Source organism: Brachycentrus maculatus, unplaced genomic scaffold (genome assembly GCF_059751285.1).
Source record: "Brachycentrus maculatus isolate JH-2025_06_01 unplaced genomic scaffold, ASM5975128v1 h1tg000421l, whole genome shotgun sequence".
NCBI lineage: Eukaryota > Metazoa > Arthropoda > Insecta > Trichoptera > Brachycentridae > Brachycentrus > Brachycentrus maculatus.
The window spans coordinates 634403-654516 of record NW_028281169.1 but is presented as its reverse complement, the minus strand read 5'-3'; the positions used below and the strand labels follow the sequence as shown (position 1 = coordinate 654516).

At 37.6% G+C, this 20114-nt stretch overlaps 1 protein-coding gene across 1 annotated transcript; it reads left to right on the top strand.

Moving 5' to 3' along the window:
• The first annotated feature begins 1529 nt into the window (after positions 1-1529).
• Positions 1530-20114, top strand: LOC148302703 (uncharacterized). Its single transcript, XM_088271188.1, has 16 exons — positions 1530-2177; positions 4607-4738; positions 5630-5789; positions 6685-6846; positions 8461-8514; positions 9391-9513; positions 10165-10422; positions 11279-11352; positions 12473-12692; positions 13573-13815; positions 14863-14963; positions 15046-15165; positions 16555-16812; positions 17692-17751; positions 17858-18034; positions 18328-20114. The coding sequence occupies exons 1-16, from the start codon at positions 1620-1622 to the stop codon at positions 18457-18459; spliced, it is 2832 nt and encodes a 943-aa protein (XP_088127314.1). The 5' UTR covers positions 1530-1619; the 3' UTR covers positions 18460-20114.

Below are 20114 nucleotides of genomic sequence, written 5' to 3'. Positions count from 1 at the left end.
TTCTTCTTCATCTTTGATGAGATGTCAAAAAATAAAGATATTTTATTATCTTGTGTGAGCCAATCGGGCACTTCTCAGCAATTGCTCATTGCTGGGAGGAAACCACGTAAAACTCTTCTGGAGAAGCCGGACTGCTGACTGTCGTCAACAGATCTTCTGTTCCACTAAAAGAGGGTTCGGCATTTTGTGTCCTTTCTTGGTTTATGCTACCAATTTCTATCGCTATTTTTATCATGTATAATATCATCTCTCGTGACAGTTCCTTATGAACTATCACGGATACGATATTGGATAGGTCCTCACCCAGGCTCCTGCAACGCGCCTCCAGCTGTTGTCTTTGAAAGCTGAAAAGGGGGCAAAGCATCAACAGGTGAGGAATATCTTAAGGTGTCTCATCATCACACGTACAGCGGTCAATCTTGGAGATCTTAATATATACTTGTTTGTGTAAAAAGGTGGATTGTAGTTAGTTCCGAAAGATACAATCTGAACTACAATAAACTTTAACTACGTAAATAAAATAGAAGTATCTAGAGTGGTGAGTAAGTATTCAACTCTACGCAACTCAACTTTATACTGTGGACAATCTTATGATTAAATAATGCCCAGTACCGGATTAAGACTACTCTTGGCGGCTCTTAGCCAAAATATAAATGTGGCCTTTTAGTGTTTTTATTATTTTATTTTAAAATAGCTATGAATATTTTAATTCAATTTATCTTATAGAAATATTTGTAAAGACACAAACATACAAAACCATTTAAAAGTAACTAAATTACTTTTGAACATTTCTCACTTACCAAATTGAAAAACCCTCAATTACGTCTAAATCTGGAATCTTCTGTTGCCCCAATGTGGATCCACATTCTCTCTTAAACAAGCTGAATAATATTTCTTCTGTGCAATTCGTTATCAAAATACTTAAAAAGTTTTAGTATTGTCTCAGCTTCAAAAAACGTAGATTCGATTATATCACGAATTACAAAATTGTAAAAATCTTGAAAATTCGTAATTGTACCGGGATAATTCCAACACTACTGTTGCCAAATTTTCGCTCGTGTGGTTTTCTAGAGGGATAAAAGTTAGAAATCTTTCCACTACACCAGGACACATATCTAATAATCACAACATGTGAAATATCCAGTGTTGAATCTATTGGTAAGTTGAAATATTCAGTAATTAAATTTTAATCAATAATGAGAAACAAATACCAATCAAGTATTTCAATTACATAAACGTGGTTAGGTCAGGAGTCAGAATAATCGGCGTGTATGTAAAAAAAAAATGTATGAATATGGAAGAGGCGAAGATTGTGTGCAAAGACAGATTGGTGTGGCATTCTATTCTCTCTGTCTACCCCTGCGGAGAAGCGGCGTGATGGTTAAGTAGTTTTTTTATAAAACGGCTACTTTTTTGCAGTCAAAGCTACAGCTTATTTAGCTTGTACCTAAATCCAGCACTGGTGCCTAATTGAGTTGTACTGATAGAGATTTGTAAAGTCGGCCGTCGCCGCTCGCGGCGCTGGCGCAGTCTCGTGTCCCCTTACCAATAAGTCGGCGTCCGCAGCTCGCCATGTCGCGTATCGCTCCTCGAGCCCCCGGCGCCCCCAAACCCAAACAATGACCAAGAAAAGGAGCGCCAGTACCTCGGGCGGAGGCTGGCAGGCCCCCTGGCTGGCCGCCACCCTCGTGATCCTCGTCCTCGGAGCTCAAATCGCGATCCTGCGCAGATCCAACAACCTGGCCCAGGATCTAGAAGACACGTGGATCGTGGAAGCCAAAACAAAATTAGAATCATGGACGAACGAGAGGAAAACAGACATAGAAACATGGTCTTCCAGCAAGATACAGGCAATCCTGCAAGACGAAGTAAAAAATCTCGACATTTCTAAAGTAAAAGATAGTTTGATTAATACCCTTCGAAAGAGGTCGGAAATGATTGACTTTTGGACAAAAACGAGAGTGGAAAAAGTGATAGACGAAAGATTGAGTGAAAAAATAGACGACTTAGAAGCCCGGTCCAGTGAAAGGGTTATGTCTTTCATTGATGAACAATTTGCGGAAAAAATAGACGCGACTGTGTTAGCAAAATTAGAAAAAGAAGTGGAACCGAGGATTTCAGAGTTCTTGAAGAAGAATTTCGAGTACAATAAAAGGACGAAGCGAAGTTCCACAACGGTGAGTTAAAGCTTTTTCTTAAATTAGTCTCGGAAATGCCATCTTAAATTGAACTTCTGAAGAAATTCATTACGCATATAAGAATCCATCAATAATCAAAATATAACAAATACCGCATCATTTTGTATTATTTCCACCAAAATATCAACAATTTCCTAAAGTGTATCTCTCAATAACACGATGTTTTGAACATTCGTTATGATGTTAATAAGTTTTATTACCAATGTCCCGGCTTTTTGTCATTTATTTTTCTCTATTACATTTCGATCAACAAAATGTTGTAATGATAATAATAGAGAAATTGGAGTAAATAAATCCGCAGCTGATGTAAGATGAATGAATTTCATAGATTACGAAGAGAGCAAAGAGCAGGAGTTATCGTACGGGACCCAATTATTACTTATTACTTCCTGCACGTACCTCCAGGGCACTCTAATGGAGGAATGCTAAACCGTGTATCAGTTAATACACTTGTTAAAAAAAATCATTTTTAACATGACAGCAAATTCTTTGTCAAGTACATATATAATAAATTAAGAGTTTCGTCAAAAAGAATGACAAATCATTCAAATACCAAAGTATAAACTAAAAACGCAGGAACGGATATATGTACATACATAATATGGTTATAAAGTCGAAATAGAACTAATTGGGCGCCGATAAAACATCTTATTTAAAATTTCAATGTAAGAAAAAATAAAACAGTGGAAAAATTGTAAGTTCATTGATGAACATTGAAATTTTACTGAAAATTTTATGAAAAATGCTCAAATTTAAGAAGAAAAAAACGCACCAACTAAATACCCTTTAAAATGGCACCTACTTTACGATTACCAGATATTTCTTTTTGGTGATCTCATGTCTTTTTCATACCTATGTATAATATATTATTTTATATTATAAAACAATAAGTATAAGTCATACAGGAGAAAATGAACAAGTGCATTGTTTTACAAAAACGTGATCATTGACTATTTGATATCTTACTAGCTTAAAATTGCCCTGAAAAAATCCCTTTAAGGGATTTTAAACTTGGAAGCATAACATATTGACTTGGTAAATATGACAAACTGCATTGATGTTTATTTTCTTGCCAAGCAAAAGTGACTTAAATGGGCCCTCCTGAACATTTTACGTTTTGGTAGTTGGTCACTTTCTCCTGTACGACTACGATATATAAAAGTTTTTTCCACTTTTTACAAAAAGTGGGAAAAAATATATATACTTATGTGTGACATTGAATATCTCTGATGTGGTTCCGGTTTGTGAAGAATGATCAATTTATCGCTGGACCAATAGAATGACGATAACTCAATTATTGGGACGATATAAGCATGGAGGGGATTCCGTATCTACTGTCTACCGTCCATTCTACACTCCGTAGTACTACACACTATGCACGTATACAACAACAGCTAAATACGTACCTGATCCAATGACAAACATTCCTTTGAAGCTGTCTATGTTTTACCGAATGATGATTTGATTTGAACTTAAAAACTGGATATAGCCAGAGAAGATATAAAATGATATATTAGATGCCTTAAAGTAGACGAGGTTTATTTTTACATGAAGGATATTTGGCAAATCTGAACGAGGAGAGCGAAGATAGACTTGGCACGGCCAGATCAATCAGAATCAAAAATTTAAAAAATAATAATAATAAGTATAGCAAAAGTATACGCAATCGGAGAGCATGCAAGACTAGATGTAGGGGTGCGTAGGAAACTAGCAGTTTATGTCAGGATAGACGAGTGTGGCATTCCATCCTCTATGCCTACCCTTGAGGGAAACGACCTGATGGTAGTAGTAGTAGTAGTAGTAGTATCTCTTGTAACATTTCCATATGAATCAATGCGTAATTAATATTTATTTATTTTTTCAAAACATATTACATACATAAGTGATATATTCATATAACATTCCCGATGAGTAAGTTCTATTTCTCATTTTGGGACATGGGATTAAGGTTAACAAGACTGGAACACAAATAATAAAGTAACAAAAAAAAAAATTTTAAATAACCAAAACTAATACTAATACATGGCAAAATATAAAGACAATAAACAGGTATAATAAATAGGCATAAGAAGCATATTTAAAAGAAATAAATGAGAAAATATAAGGTAAGATGCATATTTTAAATAAACAAATGAGAAAATATAAAAAACATAAGATAAAAACAAAATAAGAAAATGTGACTAATCACTACAAATATATCCTTCCATAAAGTACCTTCTCAGATCATTTATTTTGGATCCCTAAGCGGCTCATTATTAAAAATAGAAATCAAATTGTAGTAGAGTGGGTTCGAACCCAGAAACTCCAACCAATGGACTACAGCCCGACATTCTTAGTCATTCTCTCGCTATCCACTCGTTCCACACGTCTATGACACTTCAAAGAACTTTGGTTGATCACATTTTCAGCCTGAAGACAATAACGTGGGACCCCACGTGGAGTTCTTCAACCCGAAGTTGCGCGGCGAGCTGCAGGCCAAGGGAGAGCTGGCTCCAGGCGGGGACTCGTGGGTCTGGCTGACCAGCTACTCCAGAATACCAGTAAGCAATTATTTTTATCAGGACGCTTTCTATACTGTTCATCCCTCGAGCTATCATTATCGATAGTCAACCTTTCATCACGTTGATTTTGTTATGATGGAGACTGACCGGAGCATTTCGTCTTAACGTAACATGTTACGATTCGAGCAATTAGGCAGTCAGTACACCGAGCCGAGCTGCTCGCCGCTCGTTCCGGATGCTCCATCCGAAGTCGGATGCAATTTTAGGTAAGTACCAACGTTGCCAATCTGTGGGAAATTCCCCAAACTGCGGGGAATTTTTTTATTCTTCATCTGGAGTAAGCTGTTATTTATTAAAATCACAGAACCAAGAATCACGTCTTCGTTGTTTGACATTTTAACTGCGAATGTAAAGATTCATACAGATTTTGGGTTATCGATTCTATACAAATTTAATACAGATTTCTATACTGTAGTTCAGATTTTTTGGTTTGGCATATGGCAACACTGAGCACAAGGCCACAAGCGAACAGTTGTGTTCTAAACGAGCACTGCTCGCGGTCAGTCAGCAATGCCGTAACTTCGTAACGTAACATGCTCGCCGCGAGCGATGTTACGACGTTACGTTACGATGAAATGCTCCGGTCAGACTCCACCGTACTCGTACTGAAGTAATAATACCAATATTGACGTTTTTTCTGAACTATTTTTTTGTAGGTACATGTATTCATTTGATCGTTTTTACTATTAACACACTCAATGTAATACCACTCTTAGTGTAATACCACTTAAATTTCTTTTACTAACTTATTCAATGTGATATTTTTTACCTTTTCTTATTTTTGTTGTGTTTACCCTCTTTTTGTTTCTGACTGACGTTTTCGTTTTTCTTTTTAAAAAAAAATAATTTAAAAAATCAATATCTTTTCAGTACCAAGTGGTGCAAGGTTTCTGCAAGGCTACGCAAGAGTACTGTCCCCCGGGGGCTCAAGGGCCCCCCGGACAGGCGGGCCCGAGGGGGCCACGTGGGGAACGGGGCGCGCCGGGCGAGAAGGGGGGCCCGGGCCCCGTCGGACCACCGGGACCCAAGGGTGAGATGATTCATTCATAAGTCTTCAACAAATTATTCTCACAGCCTTAACCCTTTCCGGTCCCCCAAAATTAAAAAAAATCTAGGTAGACAGTTACATTCCAATTGGAAAATAATATTTTGTCCTCTGATACACATAGTGTTGTAATAGATACGAGTGACAAAAATGTAAGCTTGGAATTTAAATAAATAATACTAATGATGAAAAAAATGTCGAATTACATCCGACATGGGACCTAAGAGGAAAAAATCGATGTCGAATGAGATTCGACATTGGACCAGTAAGGGTTAATGGTTATTTAGATTTAAGGAGGGTGGTTTTTATAGTCTGAAAATCAAGGATATAACTTCTACGTTTCTCCACTTAAGAGAAACAAATTATTCTTGTATATTTCTTAAGTGGAGAAACCCAAATTTGTGAACAAGTATTTGGGCATACTCAAAATGTTATGAACGAAACAAATTGCTAGATATGTAAAATAATCCGGTAAGGATCATGCATACATAAATCTAACAAAGGAGTGTCTGCTAAATAAAAACTTTCCCAACCCAACCATCGATAGCTCTAGTAAAGTCATCGTAATATTAATGATATATGTAGAAGTTCCAAATTTTTGAGTAGTGTGGTTGTCAAAAATGGGTAGAATGGTGAATGTTGCACTTGTGTAAAGTGATCACTTAATATGTGTTTAAAGTGGTTACTTAACCAGCCTACAGGTCATAAGCCCTGTAAATACCCAGACATTCATATTCTTCTTCATCAATATTGAGATGTCAGAATGTGAAATTATTTGCTCAGATGATCGCAATCTGTTTTGCTCTTGAAAGCCCAGAAAAACGAGCATTGTTAGGTGAATTTGGTCTGAGTCCTGATATTTATAAACTGTTTACCTCAGGAGATACTGGATTCCCGGGACACTCCGGATTGGACGGAAGGGATGGAGTTCCAGGAGAGCCGGGACTGGATGGAGTTCCTGGAAGAAGCGGGGCTGACGGCGCTCCGGGGCTCAACGGAAAGGATGGCAAGAATGGGTCTGATGGCAGAAATGGTATTGACGGTAAGTCAAAGGCTATTGAGGAAGTTCAGTGCAATCTAAAATTGAAGAAGAAATCCTATTCTTATGCCCAAGCAGTTTTAGAAGTAAAATTTAATTTAAAAAATGGATAGATATTACTATGTACAAAGACACTGCTGAATCAATAAATGAATGTTTAACTACTATTAACAATAAATGCTATTATTAAGACTAGGAGTACATATAATGAAATACACACCTTATATGTACTCCTAGACCTAATAATAGTAATTATTGTTAGTTTATAAGGACATTTTGCAAATATTTTTAGTCAGTGTTTGATAATGTCCTAAGAAGACGAAACGCATCACGTATTAACATATACATAAATAAATTTAGAATTCAATCCAACAAACCTTGTTTTATTTTGGATATATTACCCAACAATTCAATATGGAATTCTACCAACTGTCTGCAGTTACAATAAATGAACGTTTTTTGTTGTTATTGGTGAAGTCTCGTCCAACATTAGTGTTTGACTAGACTTCTCCAACAAAAAGCAAACTCTCATTTAATTTTTGAGCAATATATCCAAAATTAAACAAGTTTATTGAATTAATTTCTATTTTACATATTGTAGTCATACAGGAGATAGTGACCAAGTGCATTTTTTACAAAAACGTGATTATTGACTATTTGACATCTTACTAGCTTAATATAGCCCTGAAAAAATCCTAAAGCGATTTTAATCATGGAACTTTACTATATTGACTTGTTAAAAATGACTAACTGCATTGATGTTTATTTTCTTGCCAAGCAAGTGACTTAAATGGCCCACCCGAACATTTTACGTTTTGTAGTTGGTCACTTTCTCCTGTACGACTACGATATATATAATAAAAATATGTGACGTGTTTCGTCCTATTTAGACAATATCAAACTCAGAGTTTGATATTACCTAAAAGTTTAAAATGGAATTCTACCAAATGTCTGCGGTTACGATAAATAAACTCTCATGAATTGATTTGACAGTCTCTTTGTGGTAAATCAATCCAATCTTAATTTAAATTTTACTCGGTTAATACCACTATTTCTTAACATCTATTGTGACACGTGTTTCGATGCATTCCGCATCATTTTCAAACACCGCCACCGTATGAAACTCCAATCCCTTCTTCATCCTCCCAAGGACACAACTCTAAAATTTAGACTTAGCTTCACATACAGTATAGGTGTCATATAGGTGTCTCAACTTGATATGAAATAATTATCGTTCCTTTTTACATGAAAGAAGATGGAACTCGCCAGAATTGCTGGAACATAATGTATATGGTTTAGGATTCCCAGTCCAATCACCAGAGCAACTGACACCTTACCACTTCCCACGAGTATAACAAACTCTAAACATAATGCCTACATTTATCCTTCATCAGAATTGGTTAATGGTCAACATAGGATTTTGACATGTTCAGCTAGACATTGTCAGCGCTGAGATCGCCTACATTGTAACTCGACATTTATATCGTGGTGTGTCCCTTGTTTTGTACAATTTGTCTTTGACTTGAGCTTTGATCTTTTCCCTTTCCCCTTTCCCCCTTTCCTCCCTCCCCTCCTTTTTCCAGGTATTTTATTATTTTTTTATTATTATTTTTTCAGGCAAAGCTGGAGGTCCTGGCCCACCTGGTCCCGCAGGACCTATGGGACCTAGAGGTATTCTTTTGTTATTATCATAATTTTCAAAAAACTGTTTTTAATACACTCATAACCTAAGATAGTAGTGTGAACTTGGTGTAGGGCTTATGACCTGTTTTTAAGAGGGATAAGCCTCCTACGATATTGATTCCCAGCTGCCAATACATCTCTTTGGTAGTCTACATTGAGGTTGGCCGTGTAGTGCAATATTGGGAAGTCTGTATGGTTCCATTCTTCTCACATGTGTATACTATTGTCTTCTTCGCTGCCTTCCCCATATAATGACATCTTTGATCTCGCATATTTCTCTTATCCTGGTATTCCTTATTCTATCTCGTTAACTCGGGGTTATGGAGGCATTTGTGTACCGGCCAACGTCAGGTCAGAATCGGATCTAGCTGTCTAACTGAACTAGCTAACTACTAATCCCTTTCACTACCTACACCGAGACACTTATAAAAACTTGGTGGTGGTTTTACAAACTTGTATTTATTTAAATTAGAAATGACAGGGATATTGAAAGCATTTAAATGTAAATTCACAGTTAAATTGAGTTACATACAATTTCGTTTCACATTTTATATAAATTTCACAACTTAGTTCATAAAACAAAACAAAAAAATGCTTTGCAAGAGAATGTCTGTCAGGTAGCCTAGATGCTTTTGTATCAGATCTGGTAATGCGGTGGTATAGCTTTCAATATATCTCATAGACTCTTGCCAAATATGCTCCTTGGAGTCTTCATTTCTGACACTCTTAGCGCGCTTTTTGTTACAGCGGTGTCTGCTCTCTATTCGATTCCATATGTCGTGATGGGTCGCATATTTTTTTTAAACTCCCATACTTTTTTTCCCATTTGTAAGTTACACACTGATGTAAGATTTGATGTGACAGGACTGTCGGGTCCACGAGGCCGCGCGGGTCGAGCTGGAACGGACGGGTCTCCAGGACTGCCAGGAATCTCCGCGTGGATGCACAACAGCACCAACACACTCCTCATTCCACCTTCCATAGCTGGTGAGAGGATATCTAAAATTGATTTCTTCTATGACATTGAATGCGCCTCTTTCCTCGATGAAGTTTCCTCGATGAAACATTTTTGGATTTGTCAAAATCCTTGTTCACACATCTGAGTTTCCCCACTATTTTTACATTTTAAGAATGTCAAAAATCTAAATTAAGTGTCAAATTACATGTTTAAATGTAAAATAATTCCTGAGTAGAGAAACCCAATTTTTATGAATAAGAATTCGAGACATACCCAAAAATGTTAATAAAATAATCCGGTCAATATATGAACTGCATACAAATTTAAAATCATATTTACAGTCGTCTACCAGCATGTAAAAAAATTCAGTAAAGATCTTGCATACATTTAAAAAGGTCTTTGTTAAATAAAAGCTTTAAGAAAACTAACCAAGATGGCTCCCGTGATGTCAAACATAAAGTGTGAGATTTAAGATACATATACATATGTATGAGTTTCAAAATTTTCAGTACTGTTACACTTGTATAAAGTGATCACCCAAACCAGCCTATGACAGGTCATAAGCCCTGTAAGTGCCCAGACTTCCGTATTCAAGATGTCAAAATGTAAAAATAACTCCTCAAGTGCAGGAACCTAGACGTGTGAACAAGGATTAGGCACACATGATGTTGTTTGTATAGTGGGCGGCGAGTCGGTGGTGGTCCACGAGGGCGAGGCGGTTCGCCTGCGCTGCGTGACGGCCGGCGCACCCCCGCCCGCCGTGCAGTGGTCGCGCTCCGGGGAGCCGCTGCGGCTGGGCGCCTGGCGCGCCAGCGGGCTGGCGTCCGGAGCGCTGGAGCTGCCGCGCGCCTCGCGCCTGCACGCCGGCGAGTACTCCTGCACGGCGCACAACGGAGTGCCGCCGCAGGCCACCAAGACCTTCCGCCTCGAGGTGCACTGTGAGTTGTACCTATACTACTACTGCCACACTCCTAGCTCCCTCCACATCCAAACATCTAGTCATACATACTTTATTAAGCTGAGATTGATCTGGTCGTGCCCAATCTTTTTAAGCCATCGTTGTTCTTTTCTCCCATTCATATTTGCCGAAGCATTCAGTCATTCTCTCGTTATCCATTTGCTCCACAGGTCAATACTACCTAAAAGAACTTTTCCCTTTTAAATAAAGCTAGAATACAATACATGCTTTCTTTTGATATCTTCATTGCATTTGACACACAATTTTGTGATTTTATTCTATAAAACATATAATCCATCACTCGATAAGTTCATAGGATGACAAAACAGTTTTAAAATCTTAAACATATCAGAAGGCAGTGCGTTCACCATAATGCATCAGCATTTGGGCATAAAGAAGCTCTGTTCGAAGTGGGACTGCGTTTGCTCATAGTCGATCAAACACAACAAAGCGTTACAATTCAGAGCGCTGTTTGGATCTTTTTCAGGGCGATAAAAAGGAATTTTTCATTCGGTAAGTGACAATGGATGAAACATGGATCTATCACTTCACGACAATCAGCTGAGTGGACAGCAAACACCGAAACTCATCCAAAAAACGCATTTGCCAGGTGGTAAGATTTTGGCTATCTGGATGATTACGGTATAATATTCATCAATTACCTTGAGAAAGAATAAAAAATTTATAGGGAATATTATGTTAAATGGTTGAAATATTATGTTATATAATATTATTGATGCGTTTGAAAGCATAATTTTCGATAAAAACTACCCTAAATGAGGAAGTTTTGTCAGTCATCCTACGAACTTATTGAGTATACTTGTTTTTAATTCTAGTCCCACCGATGATTCGTATAAGAAACCAAATAGTCCCTGCAAGGAATGGATCTACCATACAACTAGAATGTGAGGTCAGTTATGTTAATTATTTATTATTTTAAGTACGGGTATCCAATCCCAGGTGCCCTAGCCATTGCTCCTAATCCATTTCCTTTTCAATATGGCATAAATGACCCTCCATTCACCCTGAGCTCCCTCACTTGCATCATCTATATCTCCCTATCCATTTCCTCTTCTTCAGACTTCTGTCCTCTACCGCTGGATATAGACCTCTTCCATTACTTTTGGTTGGTTGCTACTCGCAGCCAATTTTTACCCCCCACATCAGTTTTGTTGTAAGACCAACTTTTTAAAGGTCCCCTGACGCCTCTCTTATTCTCCCAAGGTCTCCATCTTAAAATTTCAGGAGTCCATCTTGTGGGGTCTTGTCTTGCAACATGTCCTGCCCTATTCTGGTATCATGGATCCTAATTTCCTCATTTCTTATACTGTTTCTCAGGCTTATACCAAGGATGAATCTTTGCATGGATTCCTATGCACTATTGGATCAGTACTACTGAAATAATTTACACTTTATAACACACAAGCGTATTATTGGTAGTAAGGCAAGCGTGGCAATGCTACTCGTATGTTTCACCCTTAAATCATTGTGGTCACTAATTCTATTTTTTTTGTAATAATATCTAATAACTGAGGTATTATTTTTTGACATCTCAACATATGTAGATGAAGAAGAATATGGAAGTCTGGGCATTTACAGGGTGATCACTTAAGTGATCGCTTTACACACGTGTAACATTTACCAATTTTAACCTTGATTGACAACCACACTATTCAAATTCTTGGAAGTATTCCATATTCTTATTCCTTCTATGTTAAGATGTCAAAAAATGAAATGAAAAATAACTCCAATAATTGGAGATAATCCAGACTTGGGAGCAAGTATTCGGACACACTCAATTATTATTATTAAAACCCTTATCCGCACCCCAATGGTGCATAGGGCACTGTGTCTTATAAACGCAGTGTTATCATGATCGTTTTACATATGAAGGAAAGGTGATCAGCCCTCCGCTTCAGGTACCAGTCCATGGTAATATTGAATAAATATTACAGTGAAACAGTGGACACACTCAAAATGTTGTTAATTACTGAGGTAATGATATTGTTAAATTTTGTCTTCTTCCCCAGGTGGAAGCATTCCCGGACCCACTGAGGTACTGGGAGAGGTCGGATGGCCGGTTGCTGGAGCCGGCGGAGAGGTTCCGCACCGAAGTGGTTCCCGGAGCCGCTCCTTACGTCTCCTACATGAAGCTCAAGCTGGTCCGGCTGCAGCACATGGACATCGGCCAGTACAACTGCATAGCTAAGAACGAGCTGGGCCTCACCAAGGGGGTGTTTACGGTATTAGGTGAGGACCAGAAGTATTGAGCCCAAATTCACAAAACCTGTTAACAAGTTTAGTTTATAGCCTGGTTGTGATCGATAGCCTGGAGGGGAAAAGAGGGAGAGGAAGATCCACACACGACGGACCGATCAAGTTAAGGCAACAGCAGGCACCTCGGTGGTTAGAGCACTTTGTGCAGCGCAGTCAAGGGATAACTGAAGAAGACTCATTGCTTCTACATACAAGTGTCACAACCCTCAGTAATGAGGACTAAAACGGAGTATACAAGTTGATCTAAACTATAAAAAATTGACATCTCAAATATTTTCCGTCTAAGTTGAAATGTGGAAAATGTAAATTAACTCCTATGGGAAGAAACCCAGATATGTGAATAAAATAACTGGTCAAAGTATGGTGGATAAAAATGAAAATCAGGTTTCACGCGTTTCCTAGTATGTAAAATAATCCGGGCTCAGATTTTGCATTCAAATAAAAGGGTCTCTGCCAAATAAAAGCTTTCTAAATCTAATAACAGATAGCTGTTGTGAACTCAATCATGAATGAAACGTCATGAGATTGATAATGTATGTATGACTTCCAAAAATTTGAGTAATGAGTTACTTATTATTTCAGTGATATCCATTTATTACTATTTATCAAAATTTTTTCGACAATATTAAATGAAAAAATTTATACACTATGAAAGTGACAATAATATTTGACGTAGTTGAGTAGAATTGCCTACAGTCGCTAGCCTTTAATTGCATTAAAAATGATTATTTAACAAAATTCTAATTTATTTATTTCACCATTGGTATCTTAAGCTATGGCAACATTTTGATATTATTTTATAAAATCATTATTATAAGCTAGCAAAGTTGATAATTAGTTACACATTTTACAGAGCAAGACCCTCTCCTTGGGACTCCACCCCCCATCGAGTCGGGTCTAGCCGGAGAAGGAGGCGAGTGGGGCCCCCGCGCTCCTCCCGACATTGCAATAGAGGAGCTGTGCCCCCCGGCGGCCACGTGTCCCGCCTGCCCGCGCTGCTCCGACCCCGCCCTCTCCCTGGCCGACCTACTGGACCACCTGCGTGTGGAACCGCTGGCCGGAAAGATATACAGCGGCTTGAAGCCTAGAGTTACAGGTCACTATACATTTCATTTGTATTCTTGTCTTACTTGTATTGTAGAGTATTGTTCCGCAACGGCAACACTGGTGTACTGAGGTGATGATTTGGTGTGCCGGGGAAAAAGTCTTGTTTTGTGAAAATAACACAATCGCTTCAAATTTTGATTGCCTGTGCTCAGTTACGTAGGCTCACATTTCGCATTTAACATAATATGTTACCATAATATGGTAAATATGCACCTCTGAAATTTCTGAATTTGGTAGGTATACCTTGAAAAAAAAAAGTTTGCGACACACTGTTGTAGAGTATAAACTGAGAGCAGTGAATCATAGAAACACTTATCTTTAACTTGTAATTTTCTTCCAGGAATACTGATTTTCCATTTTGTACCAATTTACTAAGTAATATAAAATATTAATCATACGCTTGACTCCTCAAAACCTCTGAGGAACCCTAAAGATCAACTCATCAAGTTCTTCCTCTTCTTCCTTCTTATAAATCCAAGGATCTGACTGTTTAGTTATCCGTCTCTTGTGATGTGGACTGCCAGCTGTAACGCCATCGCTTTGGAGGTCTTCCAGGTGGTCTGTCTGAGTTCTCTTGAAGAGCCGCTTGGACCAGTTAATTTTCTTGCGTTCTATTGACATGGGCATTCCAGAATTATCTTTGCTATCTTCCCCATTTGACTATATCCTCCATACTACACATTTTCTCAATTTCCGAGTTCCTTATTCGATCCCTTCATGTGTTTCCGGTTATGCACCTTAATATTCTCATGTCTGAAGTTCTTAGAAGAGATTTGGTTCTGGCTGTATCTGCTGTCGTCTCTATCCCATATGTGGGAATCGGTTTTACATATGTCTTATATATTTTTACTTTGCTTTTAATATTTATGTGCTTATTCTTCCAGATTTTTTCTCTTAGATACCCTGATATTACAGCCGCTTAATTGACTTGTCTTAAAGTCTCATCATACAGGTTACTTGGCTACTGATGTTAACTCTCAACAGAATTAATGAAATTATACAATAATAAGAATAAAAAATATTATTTTGTTTACAGACTGTGTACTTTATGCCATTGGAAAGCCAGTGTACCACCGTTACTCAGAACAGACCTTCGGTTCCTGGCTCAGAGATGCCACAACTACGGGTGATCCTTCAGTATGAAATAAGATATCTTTATATTATGTTTTTTTACAAAAGAGATTTGCTATGTTACCAATGAAAATGTTTTCATTAACAGGGAGACAAAATTTGGGTAACACGAGAAATGGACAAAAAGCATCTCTTTGAGTTTTCCAATAAAAACTCATTCAAAAAAGACCAACCAACTAAAGAATATACTCTGGACTGGGATTATACGGTTAGTTTTGCAATTTTTTTTTACAGCAATTTTTTTTATTATTTTATCAACACATAATATTAACTTTATGAAATGTTACTATCTTGGTTTGGTTCCTGGTTGGTAATTTTTCATTTCCCTAAGTACTTAATCATAACTGGTCAGGTACTATTTGTCTTGGTTTCTGGCAACCCCTTTTGCAGTTTAACTGCGACTAAGTTCATGTTGTCTTAATTCCTCTTTGTTTATTATTATTTTGCCGAAGTACTTAATCATAACTGGTCAAGTACTATTTATTTTGGTTACCGGCAACCCTTTTTGCAGTTTGATTGCGACTAAGTTCATGTTGTTGTAGTTCCTGGTTGGTAATTTTTACTTTGCTCAAGTACTTATTCATAACTAGTCAAGAACTATTTGTCTTTGTTACTGGCAACCCTTTTTGCAGTTAAACTGCGGCTAAGTTTATGTCATGACAGGGATACAATGATATTCTTCTTCTTTATGTGCCATGTCAGGTCCCCATGATGTGGACTATCACTTGAGAGTGATTATCACTTATTTGATCTCTTAATTGCTAGATCTCTGACCTGAATTTCCTTAATTTAAATGTAATTTTAACAATGAATTTGATGAAACTTTTATTGAATTGTTCATCCATCTTTTAAAACAAATGCAATCCACACCTGAACACTTCAATTCTAAATATTATTTCTCTCTATAATTTTTTAAGAACATAAATAGTGTACGTTGTACAGGTCTTCCAAGGGTTACTGAGGCCTGAAAAGATAAAATGTAGGTCTGGGAAGTCAGCAATATACTTTTATTTTATGTTTGTATATTACAATGCACCGAGATTTCAGCAGAGGGTTCAAGGTGTGCCAATCGTGGGTAAAGAGTTAATATTAATGCCTGCAATATTCTGAAGAAACCAGGATATACTGACAGTTTTTATAATTCAGTGGAACCTCTCATAACGAGCATAATTCGTTATGAGAGAATCTTATCGCTATGCGAAACATTTTTTGTTTTCACTGGCGCCGAAGTCCCGGCTCACAAGTAAATGTTGTGAAAAGGGGATTTGACCTTTCCCGTTATACTACTACTCGTTATGCGAAGTGTTGCTCGTTAAGGGCGCAACTTTTAAAAAAAAATTCTTTGTATACGTTTTGGCTGGGGTTTTTTCTTTCTGTTTTTTTCCATAAATTATAAAAAATAAAAATAAAATAATCATTGATCGGTAGACTTCCATCTATTTGCGTGTTCGTCCTAACTCAATTTCATTTCCCGCCATTCCAATTCTTCGAGAACAATCGTAGAAAAAAAACTGTACTATATTTTAGTCCACAACCTTACAAAATATGACGAGGGGTTTTGAAAACAGCTATTATTTGGATATTCCTATAATTTCAGGGCAACGGCCATATAGTATACAACGGCTCCTTCTTCTACCACGCCGGGGGGCGTAAGCTGGCGCGCCTGGAGCTCGGGGGGCGGGGCAAGGGCGGCGCGGGGGGCGCCAGCTCTAGCACGGACCTGCCGGGCGCCGCCACGCCGCCGGCGCGCGCGCTGTATGCCACCTCACACACCTACATGGACTTCAGTGCTGACGACAACGGCCTCTGGGTCATCTATGCCATGGACGATTCTAACAACACGGCAGTCGCCAAGGTTAACACACATATACTACACATTTTACTTACTAATACCTCCTGGCATAGTGTGAGTAATAATATACACATTATATCGGTGTATTGGTATATGCTTATTGGTGAAATTGATAAAGGTTTTTTTACATGAGCTGTTTTCAGGGGCATACATATTCTTCTTCCTTCTTTATACTTTCAATTGATATCTCAACAAAGATTAACATATTTTTTGCGGGAAATGCTTAAAAGCGTCTTTTACATACTGTTGGTAGAGAGTGGGAGACGCTTATAAGCGTTCTATTTACTTACTTTTAGTAGAACCCGAGAGACGCCAAAAAATATTGTACAGATCGGAATTGGGTTTGCGGTTACTTGTGATTAGTATACTGAGGGTCGGGCGCAGACTGTCCAAGTATAATTAGGGTCTGACAACAATGTGTTAATATATCTATTATGATGGAAATACTGGGAATCTGGTAACTACAGGCCTTACATTACCTGATTTGAGTGATCGCTTTACACACTGTGTAACATTATTCTACCCATTATTAAAAACCACATTACTTTTTAAAAGGAATAATCCGCAAAGCCTGTACTTTTAGAAACCTGTCTGCGGGTAGGATAGTAAGGATACGGAAGTTAAATGTGAAAAATACATTACACAGAAAATAAATGTTTCTTGAATTTATGTTGCAACTGGCGGGAATCGAACCTGCGACGCAAGTTTCTCAGTCGAGCATCTACTCAACTACGCCACGGTGCCTAGTAAAATTATTTTTTCAAAAGCTGTAAATATGCTTTAAATGATGCACAGTTAACATTTTCGCTGATAGCTGCATACGAGACATCTATGTTTGAATCAGCAGAAACCTTCATTTATGTAATTCATTTAACTTTTCAGATAGATCCAGATAATTTACAGGCACAATACATATGGAATATTTCTGTAAACCATCACAAGGTAACGATAATTCATTATTCAAAGTTAATATCATAATAGCTTCATGAGATTATAATTGCATCCAACATTCAATTGATAATTCACATCAGACCATTATATTTTATAGGTCGGGGAAATGTTTGTGGTGTGCGGAGTCCTGTATGCTGTGGACTCGGCAACCGAGAGGACGACTCGGGTGAGATTGGCTCTGGACTTGTACAAGAACACCCTTCTGGAAGTGGCCCTTCCCTTCACTAATCCCTTCAGGAAGACCACAGCCCTCGCATATAATCACAGAAATAAGGTAAGACATACGAGCTTTAGCCAGCTACAATAACTTCCAAGTGATCTTACCGACTCACAAGTAGGGCACTAAATTTAGGGGCTATGTGGTCCTAACGGTATGGGGAATGCTGTTGCTACGATAGTTGAAAAAGTGAGAATGAGATGATTTTTATGGAAAAATAAAAAAAACCCTTTGCAAAATCATTTTCATGATTTTTCCTTTTATTAAATATTTGACAGTTTTGTTAAGGCTTAAGTCTTTGCTTCGACATCGATGATATGTCTGTGAATAAATGAAGAATTATTGTACAGGAGCTGTATTCCTGGGACCGAGGAAACCAGCTGACCTACCCAGTGCGCTACCACGAGATCGGCTACAACTCCACACTGCTATCGGATCCTAGTCAGACTAACGCACAACAGGGGGCCCCTCCTGCCGAGTAGCTGACATACGTAGAACACTACCATTCCCAGGATAAATGCACTAAATGTCATTTAAAACTTAACATCTAGATGGCTATACTTCAAAGAGTTGTTTCCAAATCTTAACCTCTTAGGGTGAAGACTGACCTGAGCATTTTGTTGTAACGTAACATGTTACGATGCGAGTATCCAGGCAGTCAGTACCGCTGTACTTGCTAGCCGAGAGCTCCATCCATAGTTTTGGATGCTCGCTGATGCTCGCCGCGAGCAATGTTATTACAAAATGCTCCGGTCAGTCTCCACCTTTAGAGAGTAATTATTTTACACATCGTTTGTCTACTTCCAGACATTAGTAACTAACCCTTTGCGCTCAAATTTTTTTGTTATCTCAATAAAGTTTTGTAAGTTGTTACTATTTGACTGTACTCATATGATTTAGGTTTGATTATATTAAAAAGTCCGCCTCTATTGTGTGGTCATCACGCTCCCCTACCATACTGAAGGTCCCATGTTTGATTTCAAGGAGGGGTTGGTCAAATAAATTTGAGTGATTTTTTCACTCTAATATTTATTCAATATTACCATGGACTGGTACCTGAAGCGGAGGGCTGATCACCTTTCCTTCATGTGTAATTGATCAAGATAACACTGTGTTTATATGATGCAGTGCCCTATGCACCATTGGGTGCAGATAAGGGTTTGTTGAAGAAGAAGAAGATAATATCTCCACTCTTGTAAACATGTTATTTTATTTAATCACTAGGGAAGACTTCATTTGATGTTGAGTTGGAATTATATCAGAGACCAATTTTTGATTTAATTAGAGCCTTTTGGAAGAACAGTGTCATTTCATTCGAACCCTTATCCGCACCCTAATGGTGCATAGGGCACTGCATCATATAAACGTAGTGTTATCTTGATCGTTAACACACGATGAAAAGGTGATCAGCCCTCCGCTTCAGGCACCAGTCCAGGGTAATATTGAATAAATATTGGAGTGAAAAACTCACTTTTATTTATTAGACCCTCCTCTGAGAATCGAACCCGCGACCTCCAGGACGGCAGCCGACCATTACACTATGGAGGCGGAAGAACAGTGTACATGGTAGTATATCTGCTCACAACCTGATCATTGGCAGAGTGTATCATTTGATTATTTCTATTTATTTTAACTACACTGATGTACACATTTATTTGAAATGGAATATTTTTGTACAAAATAAATAATATTTGTTTAGATCCTAAGTATTTCATCTAGAAATAATAAAATAAACATTCCTATCACTAAAATTAAATCCTGATATATGACATTGATAGCTTATTGACAGTATGTTGCAATTTTATTTTACATTAGAAGAAAAAAAAGTAAGGTACCTACCAACAACTTAAAATAAGTACTTTTGTATGTTGCCGTATGATATAATAAAGTATGAAAAGTATTTAATATTGTGGCAACATTTTCCTTTGCTGTGTTGCCATATTACATAATGTAGGATGACATGGTACATCAATATGTAAATTAATTAATAATGTTGCAACAATTTTTCAAAAATCTCTCTGCTCTCTGAAAATATTGAGATATGTTTTTTAATTTTGAATTAAATTTAAAAATAGGATAGATATTTTTTTTAATTAAAAAAGTTAAGTTTTTTATTGTTTTAAAAATTGACACCAAA

Bases quoted from the DNA above. Each gene is read 5' to 3' on its own strand.
- LOC148302703 (XM_088271188.1), top strand. From the start codon at position 1,620: ATGACCAAGAAAAGGAGCGCCAGTACCTCGGGCGGAGGCTGGCAGGCC. The intron at 8,515-9,390 runs GTATTCTTTTGT...TTGATGTGACAG, and splicing joins AGGACCTATGGGACCTAGAG to GACTGTCGGGTCCACGAGGC. The intron at 14,964-15,045 runs GTATGAAATAAG...TTTCATTAACAG, and splicing joins CAACTACGGGTGATCCTTCA to GGAGACAAAATTTGGGTAAC.